We start from the raw sequence: 25,881 nt of genomic DNA, 5'->3' as shown, positions 1-25,881 counted from the left end.
AAAAATGAAATCCCAGAAAGTTTGAATCTAATCGAAGTCGATTTACGGGTACCTCCCATACAAAAGTGTCAATTTTTCGAGGTTTTTCTTGGGGCAAGTACCCCAGGATCAAATCGAAAATGGCTCATCTTCGAACTTAAACTAAGTTTATCGGATACAAAACTTTTGGCATTTCCAGATTTTGATTATCTCAATTATTTTTTAAGTTATCGTGTTAACAAACACCAACACCAACGACGACGACGACGGCACACGAACGGAAAAGTGTCTCAAAAAGTGGTTTTCTACGCGTTTCATGAGTTTTTATGATGATCTAAACCAATTTTGCGAAAAAAGTTTTCGGGACCAATTCCTATACTTTCCCTTGACACGGTGCAGCGCCGTACCCAGGCCTGTGCAATGGGTGCATTGCACCCTCCGAAAATTTCAAAGGTGCAACAAAATTTTTGTTGCACCATAAGGAAAAAAATGAACAAAAAAAAAATCGATTTTGCACCCATCCTTTCTGGGTACGCTGCTGACACGGTGTGTACGGAAAAGTAAAATACATTTTTACTGCTAATGGTAAAATACTGTCGATGTGATAATAGTTGTCAACAAATGAGTTTGTTAGGCGCCGAATTCGTTCGTTGCAAAAATCAGGCGCTCACAATTGCGTTCGTTCGTACTTATTTGGGGGTGTTCGGCTCGTGTTCGTTCGTTCATTTTGGGAGAAAAAAATTCGTTCGCGTCAGCCAATTTAAAAAAAATGTTCGTTCGAAAGTGAACGAGCCAGAGGGGCGAAACCGAACTGTCATCATCAATTACAACGCGGCTGTCAGAATAAAGTACAAATTAAATACACGCCAGACAGTCTTAAGTGCACCTTCGTAGAACGACTCGTTGAATTTGAACTATTGAAAAAGACAACGTATTTTCGTGAACGTATATTATTCATGGAGTGAATAAAAATGATAAAATCAAGTGGAAAATGAATATTTGTGTAAAATTATGTTGTTTCTTTATTTCCTATTTAAATGCAATGAATGATTTGGATGACACATCCACATTATCAAATTTAGAAAAATGTTTCCAACATGAACATATTTATCTAAGTTTTCTTTAGATTTGCTGATGTTCAAATGAATTTTGAAATCAATTAATTCAATTTTCTCATTTTTTACGTTCGCTTCCTACAAAGTGAGCTTGAAAATGTGTTTCAGGAGCCATGGGAATAAAGTGGCTCCTTAAACACACAATGGCTTTGTTCCACCGAGTGCACAAATTTGTTCTACACATTGAACATGTCAGTAGATACTTAACCTCACTTTGTCAATCAAAAACAAGAAAAATGTTAGCAAAGAATTTCTGAGCAAAAAAAAAGAAAGTTCATATTCTTTTTCGGTATTTTTTCAAACGTTTCTAAAATGTTATTAAAAATGGGTTTTCATATTAATACACTAGGTATATTTTTATAAATAATTGAAATATTTTTTAACCAGAATGCTTGAAATATGTACTCATGTACTTATGCATACTTTTAGCGCGTTCCGCAACGAATGACAACCGACTACGCGGTCCCCGTTGTAGTTTGACAGTTCGGTTTCATGGCTCTGGAACGAGCAGGATCACGAAAGGCTCGTTGACAACTATGAAACGATGCAATTATATTCTGACGAACAAATGAATTTCGAAAATCAATTACAATTTTGGCCCTCATTTGTCAACAAAGACATCTTGTCACAAATTTTGAATGTAGTTTTCAAGTCAAGCTTTTAAGCGTTTTGCCGCCTAAAAGTCATGACACCATATTTTTTCTCATTGTGAATAGATTTCAACAATATATTGGATAATCGCTATAGTGAATGCAAAAAACACTTTTGAACTTCGTATCCAGAGATAATACAGCGTCCTAGCGTCACTCAAAATGATATCAGCCTTGATGAACCGTATACTAAATAAAGGTGTCAAGTGGACGGACTGTCCGTCTTTTTAGCCCGTCCGTCCGTCCGCCCAGGGCTCTTGAAATTTTTTTTGTCCGTCCGTCCGTTCAGAGCCGCTAGAAATTTTCTTGTCCGTCTGTCCGTCCGATCAACGCTGAACGGACGGACGGACGGACAAGGAAATTCACGAGGGTCCTGAACCTGCGGACATTAATTTAAACTTCACCTGAACGGACGGACAACAAAAGAACGAGGAGAACGGTTGCATTCTTGACAACTTTGACATTTCGATGTACACACACATATAAAAACGTATGGCGGATTGAAAAACATCACCAATGAACTAAACTATCACTTGGTGTAGCAAGTTCATTGGATGTGTGAACGGGTGGCAATATTCGATGACTTCAAAATCATATGAAAAACCACACAAGTGTTGACAGTGCAAACTCACGATTTTTTCGAAATATTTCTTTGGAAAACAAATCGTGGATGAAGCCTAGGCTTTGCAGAGCCCGAATATCAACAATAAAAGAAAATAAATGAATATAATTCCCAAACAAATAATGTATATAAAATGTATGGCGTTTCCAATCTCACCACTGTTCACCACAATCAGTCAAAGCATTAATGTGAATGACGCATGACAAAGTGACTTTGACAGCACACGCGTATGAATTGATGTCATGTTTACAGTCGGAAACGTCAATGCAAAATCTCCAGTATCCAGGTTCAGTCTACTTTCCGAGGTTCCTGAACGGACAACAAAATTTCTGGCGGACAGACGGACGGAAAAAAAATTTCGTTTTTCATTGATTTTTGACGCAAAAAATTCAACAAAAAAATTTTAGTAACTGATTTGTAACTAGCTTCCCATTTGAAACAGCTCAAACCTATTTTCACGTCAAAAATCAATGAAATTTTTTTCGACGGACACGGACAAAACGTAATTTTTTGTCCGTGCGTTCAGAGCCCCCTAAATTTAGTTGTCCGTCCTTCCGTCCGTTCAGGACCCTCAGAAATGTCCGATTGATATATCAATCACTATAGTGTATTAAATGTATATACCCATGTGATTACTTTCAACTTAATGTCCGACCACTACAGTAGCCGTAGATACTTCTACAATTATTTTCGGGCCGCTACAATTATTTTCGACCACTACAGTAGCCGTAGGTTCTTCTTCAATTATTTTCAAGCCACTACAATTATTTCTTGGTTACTACAATTATTAAAACACATTTTATTGCAGTTTATAGCAGTTTTATTCCCATATATTAAATGATAAACTCTCCTGGAGCCAAATAAGTTGTTCAAACATCAAGAATCGGATGACTGATTTGAATTCTTCATTTTTTCTACAATTTTATGGAACCTAGCAACAATAGAGGAAGATTCAGTTTGTGGAAATTTCAATTTGTGGCCAAGATTTGAGTTTTACCGATTTTGGACCAATTTTCGAGACTCGTCACGATATCGAACGAACGGGCAGACATATTCGAAAACAGACAATTGATTTGAATTCTACAGTTTATCTACAATTTTTTGGGATCATTCTTCATTCGGAAAAAAAATTCGATTTGTGGAAAATACGTTTTTTGACCAAGATTTGAGTTGTTCTATTTTATAGCAGTTTTTCGACAGCCGATTGCTCGAAAAAATTGTTCCTACATAAAAGTAAATACACTACATAAAACTACATAAAATCTACAATTAAAATCGCCCTGCCCAAAGTCATTTCGGCAAATCTTCCAAGATTTGAATATTCATCTCATTAAATCGTTGTCTTTCCAGGCGAAATAGGTATGAAATGTACATTTCATTACCATCTACATCAAAATATAATTTGGAACATGTGTACTGGATCAAAATGGCATTGAAATCGATTTGAATGTTCTCTACGGGAACAAATTATATTTCCAGTAATAATCGTATGATGTCTCTTGAAAGTCTCATTTGTATGCAAAGGCGTGTAGAATGCACGTAGTCTTTCTCAATGTCAATATTTTGACGAAATTCCATGATAAGTATCAGTAAAATACTCAGAAATCTTGGTAATTTAAACTTCACTGTTTATAGACGCAGGTATCTCTCGGTGTATAATGTTATTTACAATCGAAATTGTATCGAGTGGCTTTTCGTGAGAAGCTTGCAAGGCAACAATATGCGTGGAAATATAACAGCGCGAGCAAAAGAGCAGTTAATTATTATGTGAAGTATAATACAAACAATAAATTGTTTATGTGGGTCTGATCAAATCTTATCTGAGCTAGTCCATGAGTGATAATCATATAAGATTATTTGCGTGCTTGAGATTTTTATGAAACATATTAATTCTCATGCAATCTCAAATTATTGCTGTTTGAACATAACAAATTTGGTTTGTGAGGCAATATTACGGAGTCGTAATTTACGACATCCTATATACATTATACATCTATGTACATATCAATTAGATATCATCGAAAAATATTGACTTAATTGTCATTGCACTGCTGTTGATGTGCGGAACATTAAGATTTGGATATGCATTACGAATGTCTTCATATCTACAATTAAATTAGAAAATGACATACATATGATTAAAGAGTTTCATTTTTTTGCAAATTTACCTAATAATTTTGTCAAGCTTGAATCCATTTTTATCAGCGATTCGATTCGAAAAATCCGATGTGAAAATGGTTGATGTAAGTTTTATTTTGAACTCTTTACAAATGAATTTGCTACATCTCAGAAAATGTTCAGCAATGCCACGGCCGCGGTATTTTTTCTTTATGGCAATGGCTTGTGTATCCAAGTACATGTCAACTGCATATTGCTTGAATGGATCGAATTTTTCACATAATAATGACATTAGCTCCGATATTCTGTCGGTGCTTTCGCTTCTAATCTAAAACAGAGTAGTATAAATATTGTAGGGACAATTTTAGGTTGTTTTTGTTTCAACCAACTTTTCGATCAAGTTCTTCCCAGAATGTGTCTCCCTTGCATTTTACGTAGTTCACACTTATACCAACAATTTCATCGGATCCATATTCGAAACAGGCCAAGGTCATTTTTTGCATCAACAATGATTTCCATATTAGTCGAAAGTACTCAATGGCATTGGCATCTTTGGTCCCCTCTAACTCATATTTAATAGAATCAATTTAATGTTTCCGTGCAGCAAATATATTGCTCAGTTAATCAGTTACCGTGTGCCTCTGTTAGCGGTTCGTCTGAACAGAAAATTTTGATCATAAATTCCACAGCCTCCTCGGATCTAGATTCTGGCAAATCTTGGATTTGATATTCTACAAACGCATCGCTCTCCAAGTCTTTCACTTTGAAAGTTCTCCATATTTTGGGGAATTCTGAAGAGTTTGGACGTTGCCACATCAAATCCAAAACTCCACTCATTGTTTCTTCAATTGAAAAAAAAAACACAATAATAATTATCTGAAGCCAAATATTTTGAACAATTTAACCAATTATTGCTATCAAAACAAACTACAATTTTTGACGCAATTTACTGAATAAAGCTTGGGATGAGATTGATGTTTTTTACAATAAAAATTGTTTGTGACTTCACTTATTAATTTAAAATTCGTATCTGATTACTGAATAATAAAAACAGCGTTTAATAAGACTCATAGCCGTTGTTATCTTTTTCAATTTTATCAGATGCATTCTTTGATTAGATAATCGAATTTTGAAACCAATATGTATATACATAATAAACGATTGCATGCAACACAACAGCCATTTGATAACAAATTTTGCCAACATTTCTTTCTTGGCCGACTTTGAATGGATGTTCTCATCTATTTCTATCTATAATGCTTAATATCGCCGTATTTTTATGAATAAAAGTAAATCAAATTGCTTTAGTGTTTCAAAGACCTGAAATGACTTTCTCTGATCGTCTTTGGCCTCCGAATAGTTGGCAAAAGATTTAGTTTCAAATAAGACGATGCAGATGAGTGAACTTCACTCAGTGAAGTGATATAAAACAGAAGCGAAATCATCCAAAAAACAAGACCGTAAGAAGCTTGTAAATTTAAGAGGTTTAATTAATTTGATGTTTCTCATCAAATTACTATCGTAAGCACTACATGGAATGTAGTTTTAATCGTTGGAAATGTCTGTTTCACAAGTTTTAGTTATAAGTCATTTTAATATTGTCAAAAATAATTGAATAAGTTCATATGATGATATTGTATTCTTCACTTATTTGTTTTATGTACAATGTACATTGTACGTTCAATGTGAACGGTCATCGTACATTATTTCACATTGGCAACGAAAAAAGTGTAAATTTTTTTTTGAGTTATCTCAAAATTGAATTACATGAACATGATATTATTTCATTTTTCCAATTAGGCGTAATTGCTTAATTTGAAATAAAAAATATGGACGTTAAAATGAATTAGTTTACGGTCCAAAAAAATGGCCTAAAGTGTCTTAGAATTTTCTCGTAAAATAAATCACTGCAGTAGCCTACATTCCATGTAGTGCTAACAAGATTTGGATTAATTAATTATGATCCGAACATATGAAGAATTACCACAAAAATATCAAAAATGATCAGAAGAATATTCAAAATGATAAGAAACTTTTTTTATTAATTTGATCAGAAAAAAACCTAATATGATCAGAAAAATTTGGAAATTAGCACCTTTAATAAATTTTATTTCCTGATCAAACAAAATATATTTTCTGATTATTATTGGAAACCATTCTGTGCATTTTGGTATATAAGATACTGATAAGAGATAACGAAATTATGTCTTCAGAAAAATTGTAGTACTCAACCTACTCTACAACTTTGCTGAAATCGGATATCTCATATCTTTAATTAAATCCGTTAAAAATGAGGTAGCGATTATTCGCGTTTTCGCGTTTTTTCGCGTTTTTTGTGGAACTGATAAGAGATAACGCGATAGTATAATATAACTTCTGTAAAGTTGTAGAGCGGATAGAGTACTATAACTTTGCTGAAGAGACCAAATCATTATCTCTTATTACAGTCCAGTTTTCATATAAAATACACATGTTACAGGGGAACTGTATGCCCCAAGAGACGGGAATATGTTGCAAAACCGAAAGACGAACAAAGGTTAAAATAGCCAACAACAACATTTCGAACAATTGCTGTTGGATATTACTGGATAGGCACTCGACTCTGTGGACACAAAAAATGACAAATTGCACACAAAAAGACAATTCCCATACAAAAATGACAAAGTAGACACGAAAGAGACAAAACGAAAATGACAATTTGGACACAAATTATATAACTTGAACTTATGTTAAAATATGTTAACGGTGAAATGTTTTTATAATGGAATAAAAAATGAAGAAGTGGTTTCAAACAGATGATACCATTAGTGATGGTCCATTACAAATTGTAATTTACAATCGTTTACAATGATCACGGTCGCAGTAAGAACGTATACCATTAGCGACATCTTGTCGGAGGGATAGTAATGCCCTGTATGTTGGTGTACACTTGACCATTTCTGTCGAACATGCACATTGGGTATTTTTCAACATATTACTACGTTCTCGTGTCGACCCTATCTTTGCTCTGATAAAGGTAGAGTACTTCATGAATGTATCTCTCTCTCTATCTTTTGTTATACTTTTATTATAATGTAAAAGATGAAGAAATCAGTTGAAAGAGAGTTGAAGATGAATTTGCATGGATATTTATCATTTGAGCTGACTATGTTTTTCTCAAAAAAGCTATTTCCATCAACATTTCATATATAACTTATAAATATAATTTTATAATTTCTATGTTGTGGTTTACTGTTATATTATAAATATATGCAGGCATACCGAAATTCCCCTATAGCAGCCCAGGTGCCGCGCGATTCCTTTTCCACCACTCTGCGTATGGTACATAGGGCTGCCTGGGTTTCCAAGCGCGTAGCATTTGTCATTTTTGTATGGAAATTGTCATTTTTTGTGTGCGATTTGTAATTTTTGTGTTCACAAAGTCAAGTGCCGTATGCGATTTATGTGTATGGCTATTGCAACGATATAATAACACAACTAAAATTGAATTATTACCGAATTATAACAGCTTACAATTCGGTTATTGTGACGTTGCAAAGATCGGCTTGCAACAACTTTGGAGTTGTATTCAAGTTATAGTAACCCAATTGCAACCGAGGAAAAGGGGAAATTTGCTACTCGGGTTGATTCCGGTTTCGGGAAACGCTTGTTCGCATCGTTTTGTAGCATTTCATTTTCGCCAGAGTCCTTTCGTGGAAGTTGATTTGCCTTAACCTTTTCAATCTTTACTTCCGATTTCACCTCATCCAAATCATAGAAATTTTATGTGAATTTAATTTTTTTCGGTTGAATATTTCAAGAAATGTAATGTAACGTTTTATTCTCAATTTTCAAGGAGACATCCCAATTAATAATTAGTAATTATCCACCTAATTGAAACATATAGAACGTATTTTTGAATATAGAACAGATTTTGACGATATGAATAGTATTCATTGAATATACTCTATAAAGCGCTGTGAAATCGAACTCCCAGTTCACTGGTTTATTTGCCGTAAAACACTGTAGTACGAATACGTTGCCTTGCAAATCTAGAAAGTTTTAAGAAAAGACTTTTTTAGAACGAATTCTAAAATTTGATCAAGTGTGGCTATAAAAATACCTTGGTAAAATGATTCAAAGAGCATTGAATGTTAAAAAATCCTTGCATGTGTATGGGACTTTGTGTGATGGCCAACATGAGTGGCAGTTTTTTTCGCACTTCAATCGGAAATAAATACCACTGACATTGATAAACTCTGTTGCCAACTGATTCGCCCTCATTTGTGACCCTTTGACCAAAGTAACAAAATATGAATATCCATCCACTAAATATCATCCAATTTGCAATTGGTCGAGCGATTTCCAACTGTAGGTCCGATCCTGTCAGCTGATTTCAATGAACGACAGGAGCAAAAAGAATTGTTAAATTATTCAGATTTGTTCTTGACTCGAAATGATAATTGAATGAAATCTTACAACAGTTATCTGCATCAACATTAAACTGTTAATGATCATCGAACCAGTCAAATTTATGAAAATTATGTGGCCGTAGAAGTCAGTGGGAATTCTGGAATTTTAGGGTTTTTGAACAACGAAAATAAAAGATAAAAAAACAGAACGAAAGGAAAAGAAAAGGAATAAAATCGATTATTGGCTGGATTAAAATGGATATATTCTACTGCAAATAATACCCACTGCCTGGAATTTGCGTGAAATTCAATTATTTCAAGCAATTTTCGTCTCATTTCAACCTGTTGGTCAATTCTTCTCTTACTTTCAGTCCGTCGGAACAGTTTTCTTCTTGTGTCAGTCTTTAATCTGGGACCAACCCGTTTCTTAGCAATAGCAATGCGATTTATATGACGTAAATGTATGCGAATATCCACATTAAATGCCGATGAAATGAAGCAAACACCCGCATAGAGCGAAGATGTTGCAATATAAACGGCTTGAACAAAAAATGCGGAACATATCTGACTAATCATTAGTAGGAGGTATGGTAAAGGTTTCTTCCAATCAAAAGGCAACCTATTTCGATAGGAAAGACGAGTTCAATACTTTTTTCTAAAAATATTTCACTTAAATTTTCTAAACTTTCTCGCATTACTTACGACACATGGTAAATCAACTGCCAAATTGGATTTTCCCCATAAATCTGGCTCCAAATTGTTTCGATGGCACTAATCATTGCCAAATATGGAACAAATCTCTTGAACATGACTGCGGATATCATTTTCACCCGGTGTTCAAGCTTCGACATGATTCCAATGTATGACGGCTGAACTAGCGGTAAATCCATTCCTTAAAAACATGGAAAGTGACTGAATTTTCTCACTATATTACTTCATTTTCTCGGATCAATAAAGTTTTCCAATTTACGTCTTCAGACTAAACTACGATAATTTGCATTAGAATTCAAATACAGTAATTTTACTTTTTGATGTCATAGCCTCAATATCGCCGATAAATTTGAAAAGATTATGTTCTTCCCACCAAAGGGCCACAAAGCAACCGGTTACCGTTAATGAGCTCACAAACACATAAGCACATTCAAAAAATTCGTTCACATCCTTTGAACCGTACAATAAGTAACTGAGAGTTGACGCTGGCATCAACGCGACACAAATCAACACTGTGTTTTTATAGCACACATTTTTGATGGAAGTTGTATGTGAATCATGTAAATTCAATCCAAGAAGACTAAACACCCGTCGGGTTTCACAAAATAGTCTCATTATCGCTGGACAAGAAAAGGTATGATATGATATTGAAAGAGCGTGTAGCTCAAATAGTTTAAACTTGATTCTCTGGGAGACAAAATGTTATTTACTTCTTCTCGAATTGATATCAAGTTGATAACTGACACCAGTATCAACTCAACATTGAGTTAAAAATCAAACTTGAGCAATTAATTCCGACTGAAAGTCAATCTTTTCGAAGATATAAAAATTGCAATTAATTCTGACTGAATGTACTTCGAAATGTCCCATTTATTCGTCTAGACGGTAATTTGGCAAACGTTTCGAAAACAATTTCCGTGTAATTGAGTATTTTTGTCAAACATTTTCCACGCTTTTTTTAGTTATTCTCAGCTTCGGTTGAATTTGATTGAAAAAAGGTTTTATCTACATGTATATCATTGCCATTATTCGATATCGAAGAAATTAATTTCTCTAATTGCGTCAATTTAGTATGTGGCATAAAATTGAATTTCTGTTTGGGGTGAAAAAGTGAAGAGAAGGAGTATCACCATTTAATTGTACTTTACTACTAACACTAGAACATTTCCCTCCAACGATTGACAGCTAAAAACGAATCATTAACATCAGTTTCATAATAAACCAATTTGTCATCATTCATTTTGGTAAATAATTTCAATTGAAATAAAAAGACCATGATACACTATTCTATTTCTGTTTTTATTAATTAAAATTGGAAAGCAAAAGTTGTGTCTACGCTGTGATCGATTTCAAGTGCAATTCCTTGGCAGCAGACAGCTACTTGTGAATCTTCTTGTGCTGACTAAGACCAGTCTTCTGCGAGAAGCACTCCGAGCAGGTTTCACATCGCAATGACTTCTCGCTAGTGTGGATTCGCATGTGATACATCAAATGTCCTTTAACCCTCTAATGCATACAAGCGCCTCTAGACGGGCAACATTTCAACGCCTCTAGAACGTAAACTGTACATCGGATCACATTGCTTTGAAGAGAATTTTTATTCGTCAATGTTCTCTCTTTATTTTTGTCCTTGGCAATGTTTGTCTATGTAGTGTGATTGTAAAGTTATAAACAAAAATGTGTGCAAAAACATAAATTTGACAAAAAAAATTATTTGGTTTCCAAATTAGACAAGTTTTTGACACTTTTAAACCATGGATTTGATTGTTCTATGATTTATGTCAATCGCATTTTCTGACTAAACCATGAGGAATGCAGGGTTATGAATATTTTTTGTCTCACTGCCATGACTTCCACGGATACGACTTTATCCGTATCCGTGAGATTCACGGATAAGATTTTTATCCGTATCCGTGAAAGTGTGCTCACGAATACGGATGAGTTTTTCATCCGTATCCGTGAAAAAATACAACTTATCCGTGAACAATAAAAATTTATCCGTGACACTAATCACTGATTAGTTGTATACATCATTTGATTTTTCAGCCAATTTCAATCCATCGGCAACAGCGGAATTTTATCGTAAATTGTATGCCAATGATTGCGCTGGTTTTTGTTGAACTGCAACCGGTTGGACTTTGAGCTGTTACTTTGGCTGTTGTGTTTGAACGGATCCCAATATGTCATTCAACGTTTTTGACATCGTAGCTGAGCGCAACGACTTTTTCGCCAGACTTTCGAGTATTATATGCACTTCACGAACATTTTTCGTGAACGCCATATTCTTGTTGAAATGTGACTTCATAATTGGAGCAGATGAAGCAATTGGAGTCAAATTTTTGACATTCAACACATTTCTGGCAGAATAAAGATAAATACAATAAATATTTCAGTGAAAATTCAAATAATTTGTATACAATGTATATATAAAAAAAAGTTTGGACTTTCATTCACTGAAGTTTTAAAATTTAAGTCTAATAAAAAAGACTTACGTTTCGTTTTTTTTGGAGTAAAATGTTACTGTGACATTTTCCCTTTGGATTCTGTCAATAATAGCTGGCCAACTGGCCTTTTAACTGACATCTATTGCGATAAGATATAAAATTTCTTTTCACTCGAATACAAAAACATTAAATTGAATAATTTCTAATGCAATTGGGCTGCAAAAGCCTATAATAAAAAAAATTTACATGATAAAACAAATACGATAAAATTATTTCACTGAAATACGTATCATTTTATAGCCGAGCACTTGCACTCAACCAAATTTCAGTGAATCCCAATATAACTCAACCTTATTAGAAGCAAATTTGAATCAGTTTTTTTTCTTACTCGAAAATATACCGAAACCCCGAGAACCGCCCGACTGACCGAATCATCTCCGAAGTCCCGAAAAAATCCGACACCCCAATAATCAGCTTTATATAGCAGAGTTCGCAAGCCCGATCGATGATACAAGCCGACCGACGGTCGGACCTGCCCGATCGAAGTTTCGTCGGATATCGGTCAGCCTCGGTTTAGATATATGACCCGTCGTCCTTCGGTCACACAAAATTATACAGAAAAAGCAATTTTTTCTAGTTTTTTTAATAAAAAACGTTGAAAAAAAAAAATCAAAACATCATGCTTTTCCCACTTTTTTCTCAGAAAAAAAATATCTATCGGCCCGATCGGGCGTTGCTCGGTCGGGAAGCGGGCGGTCTCGATCACAAATGCTCGGACTTCGGACGGACTCGGGCGCAATTTTCGAGCCCGTTGAGAACACTGTTATATAGCGAGTAGTGTTCTCAAGTCCGACCGACACCCAACTACCGACCGACTCCCGACCGACCACCGACCGACAATGTCGGGGTGTCGGTCGGAAGTCGGAATAGGCTCGTCGGGGTGGATTTCTCGGGGTGTTGTCGGTGAATCGGTTAGTCGGGTAAAAATTCACATTTGATAGTTACTATGTGGCAAAATGTCGAAAAAATTGACGATTCTTCCAATTTTTCGACCATAACTCGGAGATTATTCATTTTTTGGTAGAAAATGTAAAACTAAAACACTCTTTTCAACATACCGATCCGGAAAAATAATGTATTTTTGGACAAAATGTCGATAAAGTTGACTCAAAAATTCACCGAAACACCGAATTATCCCCGAAACCCCGAATAAATCCGAGCCTCCGAAAAGATCCCGACCGACAATGTCGGGTATCGGTCGGTTATCGGTGAGCATAGCTGATTGTCGGTCGGTTGTCGGGTCGAAAATTCGGCCCCGATGAGAACACTAATAGCGAGTTTATAATCTATATGCATATGACTCAATAACGATTAATGCGCCGATCTGAAGCTGAATTGATACACGCAAACAGTAAAATAACCAAAATAAAGTATATTTAGTATACATAGTAGTATATTTATGAACATACATATAAATTCGTATAATTATGGAGAAAACATTTGTTCGTGAGACGTGAGATGTGAAATAATGTATGTTTCTTTTCTCGATTTATATTTCTGAAAGGAATGTATGTTTTCTATAGGATCTCTCTGCTTCAAAATAAAGTTTTCAGTTTTTAACGGTCCTCACGGAAATGATAAGAGATACAACTTGGTCTCTTTAGGAATGTTTTGGTACTCCAGTCAAAAATATTGGCATGTTTTTTTTCACGATTTTGACCATTCGCTTGTTTTATGGAGAAATGTCGATTTCAGACCAAATTTATAGGTAAAACGATGTGGAAAAGGTCGTTTTTTCATATATTTTGACGAAAAAATAGCAGTTTTCTCAGATCAAAATGTCATAAGAAGCCATTTTCGATCATTTTCCCCATAAAAACGGTGAAAAATGATATATGATTCACTTGCCGAGGCCAAATACACGAACTGAATGGGGGTTATACACGAAATTTTATTTTTCCATCTGAAGCGGCGCGAAATAAGCGCAAAAAAACGCAAAAAAACATGTAAAAAAAAACACCACTCTTTTGAGATATTTCACTTTTAGTACTTTGATTCCATTTTTGGAGGCCCCAATGGGGTCAAAGTGGGTAGGTAACTTCGCAATTTTTGTAGCGCCATCAATTATCTTTCCAACGGTACCAATGGTTTGGTAATGTGTCAACTACTTCTTAGTTAGTTTTCAGTTGGCGCAAACCCTTTTTTTCGATTTTTTGAATTTTTCGAAAGATTTACACTGGGTGAACTCAAAAATGTAGGCCACTTACAGGCCTAAGATTTTGGTTTTCTCATTTTCTACCGAGAACAAGACTCCAAGCAAATTTTCAGTCAATTCGGAGAGGGTCGATCCAATTCTTGGTCGATTTCGTGTGGAATGGTCGATATGATGTAAGTTGGCAAAACTAATGATGCAGAATATCTAGTTTTGGTAAGTACTTTCAGAAGCGATTGGTTAAAGTGAGTCCCTCATCCATGTGTTGCACTGTGTAATGTGAAAGTGAAATACTGAGGGTTTCCGTAAACTGATATTCTTGCCTATTTCAACCCAAAAATGGTCAAAAGTGCTTGCTTTTTTATTACTGATTTAGATTTTTTGGACCATTTCCCACATTTTTTGTCTTATTTGACCCACTGTTTAACGTGAAAAATTCTTAAATCACGCATTTGAAAATTAAATGTTGAGAATATACGAAAAATGATATTTTTGCATATTTGGAATCAAAAAACGTACAAAGTGGTTGGGTTTTTTGCTGATTTAGAATTTTTTGGTCATTTCCAACAATTTTTGACTTATTTGCAACATGGTTTTGCGTGAAAAATGCTTAAATTCCGCATTTGAAAGTTAAATCTTAAGGATTTAACGAAATTCGGGAAAATCACGATTTCAAAGCCCCATAACGCATATCGAGTGTACTGATAAGATCAATTTTTCTTGTTTTCGACCAAATTTTATGCTTTGACTTATTCGCTTTCATTTTTTGGCCGTTTTCGCAAAGTTGAAAATTAAATTTTTGGATTTAATTAAATCCGAACCACTTACAACGGGCATAAATCCGAACCACTTACAACGGGCATAAGATTCAGCATAATAATAACATAATATGTTATGCGTTATATCGAGTGTTATCTTAATAAATCCTAAGATTCGGCGGTAATAACGTTTTATTAACTATAATAATAACATATTATTAAGATGGATTTATTAACTCAATTAATAACATATTATTAAGATGCAATCTTAATAACGCTTCTTTCGCCCATTCTATTCCCTAGCTGGAGAGAAAAAAAGCACTGTACTGTGTACACACCTATAACAATGCAGACAAAATATGGTAAATGGATCCTTTCAAGGTCGGGACTGGTGATTTCCTAAACTTAATGGTTAAGTTCAATACATGATAATTCCGTTTCAAAGAGTCATTTTAATTTCATTGCAACAGTGCAAAAATTCATAAAACAATTTGTCAGTGCTCCGGCGAAAAAAATGCGCGAAAAAAGCGTTATTAAGATTGTATCATAATAATATGTTATTAATTGAGTTAATAAATCCATCTTAATAATATGTTTTAATATAATATTATAGTTATTGTAGCACTATTTAGGCAACCGAACGGCTTCTTTATTCAAACACGAATGAATTTGAATTACAATCTTACTCTACTTAATGATATGAACATTGCGGTAGCCCGACTGACAGGTAAACGTCAGTCGGGCTATTCGGAGTCTCGATCCATTGGAAGTATTCCAGTGGATCGAGCGCCATCTGTTGGCAAGAAGCGATGTGGAGAATAGCTGCCACATCTCTCCCCCCGCATTTAACTGCTTTTTTTATCTATTTTTTGTTTGTTTCATGTTTATCCTTTTTTCGTCGGTTTTTTGCTTAAATTTATCGCAAATATGCATCTTATTTTAGCTACTCGAGCTATTCGATGCTAGCTATTCAAATCTAGCTATTCAAGTATGCATTCTAGTTCTAGATTCATTTTTTTTCTTTTATTTTAGGCGATGTCACTCCACCAATGCGGCCACAGCGAACGAGCGCCGCCGTCGCGCGTGAGTCGATTCGACTAAGTAAGTTTTTTTTTTTGAAAAAGAATTTATTTATGTTTTGATTTACTTCTTATTATTAATTTTTTTTTTGTATCTCTCGTTTCAGCCTCCGCATTTGAACGCTTGCCCGGACCCATTGAAAGGCCATTATTGCGCAGAACGGTGCAATTACGCGAATGTTCAGTCGTGTTGGAACGCATTGACGACCGCATTTCTGCTGAAACTAATCCGCGTAAACGTCGGCTCGGCTCAATTGAATTTTGGCCACGCGAAAAATTGACAATTGTATACGAGTGACAATAATAAAAGAATAACTCGAAACGAGAAACAGAACCCCGAGTGTTTTTTCCTTGATTGACCTAGGTCATGAATTCACACGAGTAATTCGATCGAGTGTGAAACTTGAGTGCTATTGGCTTGCGTTAGAATGTTCACATGAAATTGGATTTACATGGCGCCTGGTGGCGCAGTACATGAAATTTGATTTTTGTGTGGCGCCTAGTGGCGCAGTACATGAAATTTGATTGATATGTGGCGCCCGGTGGTTAAAATGGTATGGCGCTTGAAATTTGAATTGATGTGGCGCCCGATGAAATTTTAGAATTGAATGACATTGCTTGAACGTTTTTTTTTTGTTTTTGTTTTTGCTTTGAAAATGCTTTTTGCTTGACTTATTCAGCGTGTGTGGGTAATCATTGCCTTAGGATGGGATATTTTTTGCTTAAAATCTATTTTCTTGAATTTAATCGCTTTTTTTTGTTATTCTTATTATCTACTGTTGAATTAAATTTATTTTCTTAAATATAGTCCCACAGATCGGGTCTGTTCAGGCAATGCATGATCTGATTGGTCCGTTTGATAAGATTGATGCCATATTGCTGCTGCTGATTAAATAATTTGATTTTTATTTCTTTTTCGGTCGGGTCCGTTCAGGTCTTGTTGGTGGCAGCCCAAGATTTGGATGGTCCGGCCGGCGACTTGTAAAGACAACAACAAAAATTTATTAAAATGAAATAATTTTTAAAAAATGAAAGAAGTGCATTTGAAGTGAAAGTCATGCTTTTCTTTTGCTAGTTCAGCTCCGTCTCTGTCCAATATTCGTCGATTGCTGGTGTTGGCTTGTTTCTGGCTTTCGGATGCGGTGTATTTGGGCGTCTGCGTGGTGGTGTAGCTGGTAAATTTGGTGGTGAATCCGCCAGATTTATCGTCACACCACCGCCTTTTGTCAGATTTGGGCTGAAACCAAACGATTCGATGATGGTTGAAAATGCGTTCAATCTTATTTTGATGCAGTAGAATGCCGTGACCAACGATGCCAATTGACATTCCGCCCAATGAAATCCATGAGAAATCCATCAGACCATCAAATAGGCCCTTTGTTTCGATTGAATACTGCTTCCATTTGAATTCATGATTTGCTTGTTTGACAATTTCGTCCGTCAAAATTGAACTGTCAACGCAGACGTGCTGTGTGTGTATTCTAACGGAGATCCGGCAATCAGACGTGTGCAAGGTCAAAAATTCTAGGGGGGGGGTAAAATGATTTTGCCAGGGGGGGGGGGGGTTTGGAAATCGATTCTATCTAGTGTAAAACCAGTCTCCGAAAAAAGTGAGGACTAAAAAAAAAAAAAAAAGGTCCTCACTTTTGAAAATCGATTCTATCTAGTGTAAAACAGTCAAAATTCCACAATGGGGGTCTAAAATTTTGCCAATGGGTGTCCAAAAACAAGTGAAGACCTTAAAAAAAAGAAAGGTCCTCACTTTTGAAAATCGATTCTATCTAGTGTAAAACAGTCAAAATTCCACAATGGGGGTCTAACATTTTGCCAATGGGTGTCCAAAAACAAGTGAAGACCTAAAAAAAGGTCCTCACTTTTGAAAATCGATCTATCTAGTGTAAATTTTTCAACATCGCTGGGGGGGGTCCACATTTTGGAATCCTAGAGGGGGGTAAAACCGGAATACCCCCCCTTGCACACGTCTGCCGGCAATATACTATGAAATTCACGGATTACCGTGAATTCCGTATATTACCAGAAATACCAACACAAAAATGTTGAAAAGTTTTGACAGTGTACATTTGGCCATAGAAGCCAATGCAATAGCAGCGGTGCTCCGAGGTTTTCATACAAACTTCCCATGTAGACGATCCGAAACAGGCAAAATTCGAAAAAAAAGTTAATTTTTTTTTCTCGATTCTAGAACAGTATTTCATGTGCCCAATCTATTGGTGTTATCGCCACATCGAAATTCGCATTCCTTATCAGTTTGTTATCACTGATAAGCAGTTTTTAAAATAAAGGAGAAACATGTTGAATGGTAACATAATAGAGAAACATAAAGGCGTTTAAAATAAAAATGAATCATGCACAGAGTGAAAATAAAAGAGAAACAACGAGCAACGTAGCTATGTTTCACTTTTATTTTGACTCCGCGCATGTTGCAGTTTTATTTTACATGCGTTCTTTGTTTCACTTTTATTTCAAACCAGCTTTATGTTTCGGTTTTATTTTATGGGAGATTGGCGGGCCACGATTATTGCCACCCATTCATTTGATCAAATCACTTAAGCACCAGGTAGGAGAATGTAGCAGAGCTGATTGCCCATATTGCGAGGGCCCGCATCATATACTGCTATGTTACAAGTTTGAGAACGACGAAAAGAAGACGCAAGGGCGACCACCTCAACCTCAGGAAGACGGATGGTCAGATTGGGAGATCAAACTGAACCAAAACTGTAAGGAAGGACGTTCACCATCAAGGAGCAGAAAGGGAAGAGAGCCACGAAATATTAGCATGAAATACATCGAAGTGTATGGTGAAAGGTTGCGCGATCTTCTCGATGGTGGTAAGACCACATCGTTTCATTTGGGACAGATTGAGAGCACAGAAAAAACTGTCAGCGATGCTAGTGCCCTCCTACAATCAAAGGAAGACGGCGATGAACAGCGCACAATAAAAGCGACGATGTGCAATGACCATTCAAGCAGATCACATGCGATCTTGCAAATCAAATTGGAATCGACGAAGATTGATGCGAATGGATTGGAGGGAGGGAAGTCACTAGTAAGTGTGCTGAACTTCGTCGATTTGGCCGGCTCCGAACCGCATGACGCTGGCAAAACAAAATATCAGCAAGCAGAGGGGAACGAGACACGGTCGAGCTTGTTCCATCTGTCAATGATGGTGCAGAACGGTACAGCGTCTGGCAACCTGTGCAAAATTCTGAAGGAGCCAATTCTTGGGAATTGTAAGACTGCCTTCATTTGCACTGTTTCCCCTAGCATGTTAACCGGAAACGAAGAGCACGATTAAATTTGCCGAATACGTTAAAGAAAAAACGACCAAACCGAAGGTTAACGTGGCGTCAATTTCCAATAATTTGATGCGAGCCGCTCGAAAAAGCCTTGCTGCACAGACACAGTCTGTGCCATCGCAATCGTCCAACGCTGAACTCGAAGAAGAACGCGCTAAATTCGAACGTTTGTCGCACAAATTGGTGCAAATTCAAGCCGAGCTGAAAGATGCACAGAACGAAGTCAAAAGTTTGTCGTCAAAATTGGGGGAAAAGGATGCCGAGCTGAAAGAAGCACAGACCGAAGGCGCTGGTTTATCGTCAAAATTGGCTGCAAGTGATGCCGAGCTGAAAGAAGCGAAGGCAAAATTCGAAAAGGAACGCGCCGAAGTCACTAGTTTGTCGGAAAACCTATCGAAAAAAGAAGCCGAGCTGAAAGAAGCGAAGGCAAAATTCGAAAAGGAACGCGCCGAAGTCACTGGTTTGTCGTGAATCTTAATAATGTTATTATTATGTTATGTTGGACCAATATATAGGCCGTTATTATTATGTTATTAAGTATAGTCAATAATATGTTATTGCCTGTAAATCTGTACCGTTCAGGACCCTCGGAAATTTTCTTGTCCGTCCGTCCGTCCGACCGGAGCTGAACGGACAGAGGGACGGACAAGAAAATTTTCAAGAGCCCTGAACGGACGGACGGACGGACAAGGTGCTTGTCCGTTGACACCTTTACACAGATTATGCACGGCCGTATTCAGCCATACGCTTGGGTCCCAAAAATTATTTGAGCTCACCTAAAAATGCTCGACTCCCAAAATTATTTTAGCTATAGTTTTCGCTGTAATTAAGAATCCTCTGAAAAATTTTGCTCCCTCCGCTCGCAAATAATTTTTTTTCATTTCAAAATTACACAAATTATATTTTTCTTACACTTAACCAACATAACTGAAGCCAAATATGATGATTAAAGTGAAAACATTTTGACCACATCAATGCAAAAGTAATTGGTCAACTATATTGAAAAATGTCCTAATTTCTCTAATTATAGTACGATTTTCTAACTGAATACTGAAAATCTATATTTCTGTAGATACGTAATTTCTAGCGAATCGTTTGAGTTATTTTCCTATTGATAATAACTAATTTACAATGGCTGTGGTGTGTATTGGTTTTTCAAGAAAAATTTCTGCATCAAATTGACAACATCAACACAGTGTAAGCCGTTGTCTTAAATTGATATGTTAGTTCTGACGTGGCATATTATAAAGTTCAAGCAATACAATACGAATAACAATTTCAAATTATTACAGACACTAAATTGAATCTGATGGGATTAAGAATCCTGACGATTCGCTAGAAATTACAAATCACGTGTTTCACCGTGATATAGTGTGAATCTGTGAATGAAGCGTTTTTGGAATAAAAGGAATAAAATTCCAAGGGGCTGGGATCTCTATAAAATCACATTTTATACATTATTTGATTATTTGTGGCTTTTACACTAGACAGAATCGATTTTCAAAATTAATGACATTTTCATAATCATCAAATTTTGCTGCGCTCACCCAAAAATTCTCTCCGCTCATCCAAGAAATTTGTGCTGGCTACAGCCGTGAGATTATGACAACCAATACGCTAAACTGCCGACAAAGTACGCGTTCGACAAATATAAGCTGCAATCCATGAAAGCAGATCAAGTGCAGTTTACACGAATTGGTCTTCTTGATGCGGAATGTGTTCAAAACGGAGTGGACATTACCGTTTCAGAAGAAGAATGTTCTTGCACATTTTTTCGAATAATGAATCTTCCTTGCGCACACATCATTGCATTTTTAAATCACTACAAAGAATCCCCTTACAAATCATCATTGTGTAGTCAACATTGGTTACGTGAACGAGCTCAATTCATGAGCGAATTTGCTTATGCAACTTCAAAGCCAACGACAGCGGACGTGGTGACGGGGGATACTGAAAAACGCAAGCGAAATTTGACATCGACCGAAAAATTCAACAAGGCTTCAATTGAAACGAAGAAAATTTGTGAAGTTTTGGCTGAAAAATCGCAAAAGGAGTTCGATGAGTGGCTTGAAATATTGGAGGTTTTTCGACGTGCTGTCGAAAATAACCAACGACCGAATTTTGTTTTCGAGACAGAAGACCGTCAAGGTAAAACAATTGTCTCTCTTTTTCTTTCAAAAAAGTTATTCGTTATTACTTTTCCGTACACACAGTGTCAAGGGAAAGTATAGGAATTGGTCCCGAAAACTTTTTTCGCAAAATTGGTTTAGATCATCATAAAAACTCATGAAACGCGTAGAAAACCACTTTTTGAGACACTTTTCCGTTCGTGTGCCGTCGTCGTCGTCGTTGTCGTTGTCGTTGTCGTCGTCGTCGTTGTTGTCGTCGTTGGTGTTGGTGTTTGTTAACACGATAACTCAAAAAATAATTGAGATAATCAAAATCTGGAAATGCCAAAAGTTTTGTATTCAAAAAACTTAGTTTAGGTTCGAAGATGAGCCATTTTCGATTTGATCCTGGAGTACTTGCCCTAAGAAAAACCTCAAAAAATTGACACTTTTGTATGGGAGGTACCCGTAAATCGACTCCGATTGGCTTCAAATTCTCTGGGATTTCATGTTTTGGAGAAATAATAAGATTCTGAAAGTTTCATATTGATCGCATTTGCAAAAGTTTGATTTTTTAGTTAAAGTGACCGATTTTTCACTTTATTTTTATTATTATATTTTCACTGCCTTTATTTCAAGAAAATTCACAAAAAATAACCAAAAGTACCTACGGACAACGCAGGCCAACGGTACGGAAAAGTTCGGGATTACCAATCATAATTCTAACCATAATTCTTTTTATTTTTGTTCATTTCCACAGATGGCACAAATACAGACGTGAATGCAAACGATAGTGTTCCTTCGGGTCCAGATCGTTCATTGGAAGGTAATTCGCTGTCGTTCATGTTTTAGTGTGAACTGTTGTTTGATATCGTTATTAAACTGACCTTTCACAATGGTTTCATTTTAGCAGTGATTCAACGTCGTTCGCAAATTATGAACACAACACCGGCAACAATCGGAACAGAAAATGAAGCATAAAAATCGGCCCTTTGATTTCACTGTATTAATTTGTTTATTTATTTCTGCAGACGATGGAACAACTGCAAATGCGAATGCAAACGATAGTGTTTCTTCGGATTCAGATCGTTCATTGGAAGGTAGCTTGCAATCGTTCATGTTTTAGTATAAACTGTTATTTGATATCGTTATTAAACTGACCTTCCACAATTGTTTGATTTTAGCAGTGACGACACCAGACGATGTAGATGATGACACAACAAGAAATGCGAATGCGAACGCAAATAAAATCGTTCGTTCTGCTCCAGTCCCGTTATCGGAAGGTAATAATATTTTTTTATTGAACATCATGACATTTATTTGAGAACAAGTTCTAATAACCATTTTAGTTCCAGTACTTGCATGTCAGCCTGAACAATTGAATTCAACAACGACAGAAACAGTAACAGGAGATGAAACGAGCAACCCAAGCTTCGACAAGAACGTGCGACAAGGTAGGAATAAACATGAAAAATTGTTTGAAATCATTTTATGATGTCAATCCTTATGTATTCGAATTTTTTGCTTGTGAAATTTTTGCAACCATCAATACATTTCAGTGATGCCTGTACGACGGTCTGAACGATTGGAGACAATAACAGAAAGAAATGCTGACACCAAAACAAACGGTACAATACAAAAAAAATTTGTTTTGAATTCTCTCTCATTTTTTTTTCAATTGAATAAAAATGAATCCGATTGTTCTGTTTTTTTTTTGTTAAGAGTGACATTTTTACAATCTCCAAAACATTTCAGTCATACCCGGGCGACGGTCTCAACGCTTGAATACATCTGTAGCAACAGAAGCGAATGCTGACACCAATACAAAAGGTATATTATACTTTTTTTGGTTTTCAAACGTTTTCAATTTTTTAAAAAAGAGATAAAATTAATTTTTGGTGGAAAAATGCAAAGCCGTCGAAAAACTTCCTCGATTGACCCGCAAATATTGGACGGTTCCGGGCGAGTTGGTTTGAAACGAACTGCAATTGAGGAGCTAGAGCAGATTGAATTGCCAGCCAAGAAGCAAAAAAGTCACAAAACTAAACTCATACCTTGTTTTTAAATGTGTATAATCTACTTCGGCCATTCCACACAAAGTCAGGGAAGAGTTGTAATGTGAGGTCGCCGAATTGGCTGAAAATTGGCTTGGAGTCTTGTTTCCGATAGAAAAAGAGAAAACCAAAATCTCAGGCCTGTAAGTGACCCACATGTCTGAGTTCACCCAGTGTGAATTTTTGGAAAAACTGAAAAAATCGAAAAAAAGGGTTTGCGCCAACTAAAATCTAACTGTGAAGTAGTTGACACATTGCCAAACCTATGGTACCGTTGGAAAGGGAATCGATGGGGCTACAAAATCCGCCTAGTAACCTATACTCTATGGCCCCATTGGAACCTCCAAAAATGGGTTCAAAGTATAAAATGTTAAATATCTCAAAATAGTGGGGTTTTTTTGGCCGTCAAAAGATAGCCCATGTTACGCCGCTTCAGATGGGAAAATAAAATTCCGTGTAACAACCATTCAATTTTTTGTATTTGGCCTCGGCAGGTGAATCATATGTCATTTTTCAGCGTTTTTGTGGGAAAAATGGCCGAAAATGGCCTCTTACGACATTTTGATATGAGAAAATTGCTATTTTTTCGTCAAAATACATGAAAAAACGACCTTTTCTACATCGGTTTACCTATAAATTTGGTCCGAAACTGACTTTTCTTCATAGAACAAACGAATGGTCGAAATCTGCTTACGAAATCACATTTGTGGCATAGAAAACCCACCTATAATGGGCTGTCATGATTCTATGTCCACGTAATTTTTGACGGAAAATCGATTGAGACTCATCTCAATCCTGTCTGATGGGTCTAAAAGGTCGAAAAATGACCCTGCTTCAGAGGATGTTTTCAACTCGCAATAAAAACACTTGTTTTGCTTCAAAAATTCCCTATTCTGCATTCAATCGTGAATGGCTCTTATTTTCCAGCGAAACAAATGAAAATATATCAATTTGCTTACCATTTGGGCTCAATTCAGCGTTTTATGTAGAAATTGTTCTGAAAAACGGTCATTTTGTATGGGAGGTATCTTAAATTTGCGTAATTCGATAATTTTACGTTAGAAAACTCCTATTTATTTTCGAAAATAATGGGGGCCTGTGAACAATCAAACACCCCGGCGTAACATGGGCTATCTTTTGACGCAAAAAAACATGCCAAAAAACCCCACTATTTTGAGATATTTAACATTTTATACTTTGAACCAATTTTTGGAGGTTCCAATAAGGCCATAGAGTATAAGTTACTAGGCGGATTTTGTAGCCCCATCGATTTCCTTTCCAACGGTACCATAGGTTTGGCAATGTGTCAACTACTTCACAGTTAGAGTTTAGTTGGCGCAAACCCTTTTTTTCGATTTTTTCAGTTTTTCCAAAAATTCACACTGGGTTAACTCAGAAAGGCGGGCCACTTTTAAGCCTGAGATTTTGGTTTTCTCTTTTTCTATCGGAAACAAGACTCCAAGCCAATTTTCAGCTAATTCGGCGACCTCACATTGCAACATCTCTCCTGATTTCGTGTGGAATGGCCGACTTTCTATGCACTATTTACAATATATGGCTTAAAAATTGCATTTGAAGTTTTTTTACTTGTTGTTGTGTTTAAAAAATGTCCATTCTTCATAAAAGTCAAATATATCCATTCAGAATTGCTGGAAAATATTGACGAATGAACATGGGCAGTGTTTCAATAAATGAAGCATTGATTAACAAACGCTTTGCTTTATTATGTGTTCATATCAAATCATCACATGACGTAAGGTCGATATTGTTTAATAGCAGCGGTTTGAATGGTCATTTCAACAAGAAATTCAGTCAAATAAACAATATTACCGTTACTTTATCACTTTTATAATGCGCAGTGATAACATAAATTGAAATTAGACTTTCAAGGTGCAATCTAGCAAAAAAATGCTACATTGCACCTTATCAGGGTGTAAAGTGCAAAATAGCAAAAAATTGCTAGATTACACCTTGAAAGTCTTCAAGGTGTAATGTAGTGAAAATTTGCTAATATCAGGCTGTAATCTAGCAAGTACCTTGCCATGCAAACGTGCCAACAAATTTTCATTGAAGCTTGTTGTTTTTAGTTATGAAAAATTCCAGGTGAATATTGAGTTTATTTTATACAAATATCTGCACCTGTGCATTCGAACCTTCAAAAAATAGGCAAATAGACATAAAAGCTAGAATTAGCGCTTGAATGCGGTGCATGCATGCGCTGGCTGATTTCGAAAACAACTTATTATCTATCAGAATATTTTACATTTATTTTTCTCATGGTTTCCATATTTTCCATCACGAGTTCATTCACTGAAATAAACAT

General features: G+C 36.0%; 2 protein-coding genes across 5 annotated transcripts; one reads left to right on the top strand and one right to left on the bottom strand.

The window, feature by feature from the left end:
- Window positions 1–3,163: 3,163 nt before the first annotated feature.
- LOC129568527 (uncharacterized) lies at window positions 3,164–5,516 on the bottom strand. Of its 4 annotated transcripts, none has more exons than XM_055446521.1 (5): window positions 5,435–5,516; window positions 5,117–5,326; window positions 4,874–5,046; window positions 4,535–4,812; window positions 3,164–4,471 (listed from the first exon to the last, which is right to left on the bottom strand). In XM_055446521.1, the coding sequence occupies exons 2-5, from the start codon at window positions 5,319–5,321 to the stop codon at window positions 4,375–4,377; spliced, it is 753 nt and encodes a 250-aa protein (XP_055302496.1). In that variant the 5' UTR covers window positions 5,322–5,326; window positions 5,435–5,516; the 3' UTR covers window positions 3,164–4,374. The 4 variants fall into 4 exon arrangements, with proteins under 4 accessions (XP_055302496.1, XP_055302495.1, XP_055302499.1 ...); XM_055446520.1 differs by having other exon boundaries at window positions 5,390–5,509; XM_055446524.1 differs by having other exon boundaries at window positions 5,470–5,498.
- A 16,958-nt stretch (window positions 5,517–22,474) lies between these two features.
- LOC129568572 (uncharacterized) lies at window positions 22,475–23,480 on the top strand. Its single transcript, XM_055446625.1, has 6 exons — window positions 22,475–22,604; window positions 22,692–22,787; window positions 22,854–22,958; window positions 23,064–23,132; window positions 23,260–23,334; window positions 23,419–23,480. The coding sequence occupies exons 1-6, from the start codon at window positions 22,475–22,477 to the stop codon at window positions 23,478–23,480; spliced, it is 537 nt and encodes a 178-aa protein (XP_055302600.1).
- Window positions 23,481–25,881: the final 2,401 nt, after the last annotated feature.

Source organism: Sitodiplosis mosellana, unplaced genomic scaffold (assembly GCF_009176505.1).
Source record: "Sitodiplosis mosellana isolate CC-2019 unplaced genomic scaffold, AAFC_SMos_1.0 Smas_scaffold_20, whole genome shotgun sequence".
NCBI lineage: Eukaryota > Metazoa > Arthropoda > Insecta > Diptera > Cecidomyiidae > Sitodiplosis > Sitodiplosis mosellana.
The sequence above is the reverse complement of the archived record's forward strand: the minus strand, read 5'-3'. Positions and strand labels throughout refer to the sequence as shown.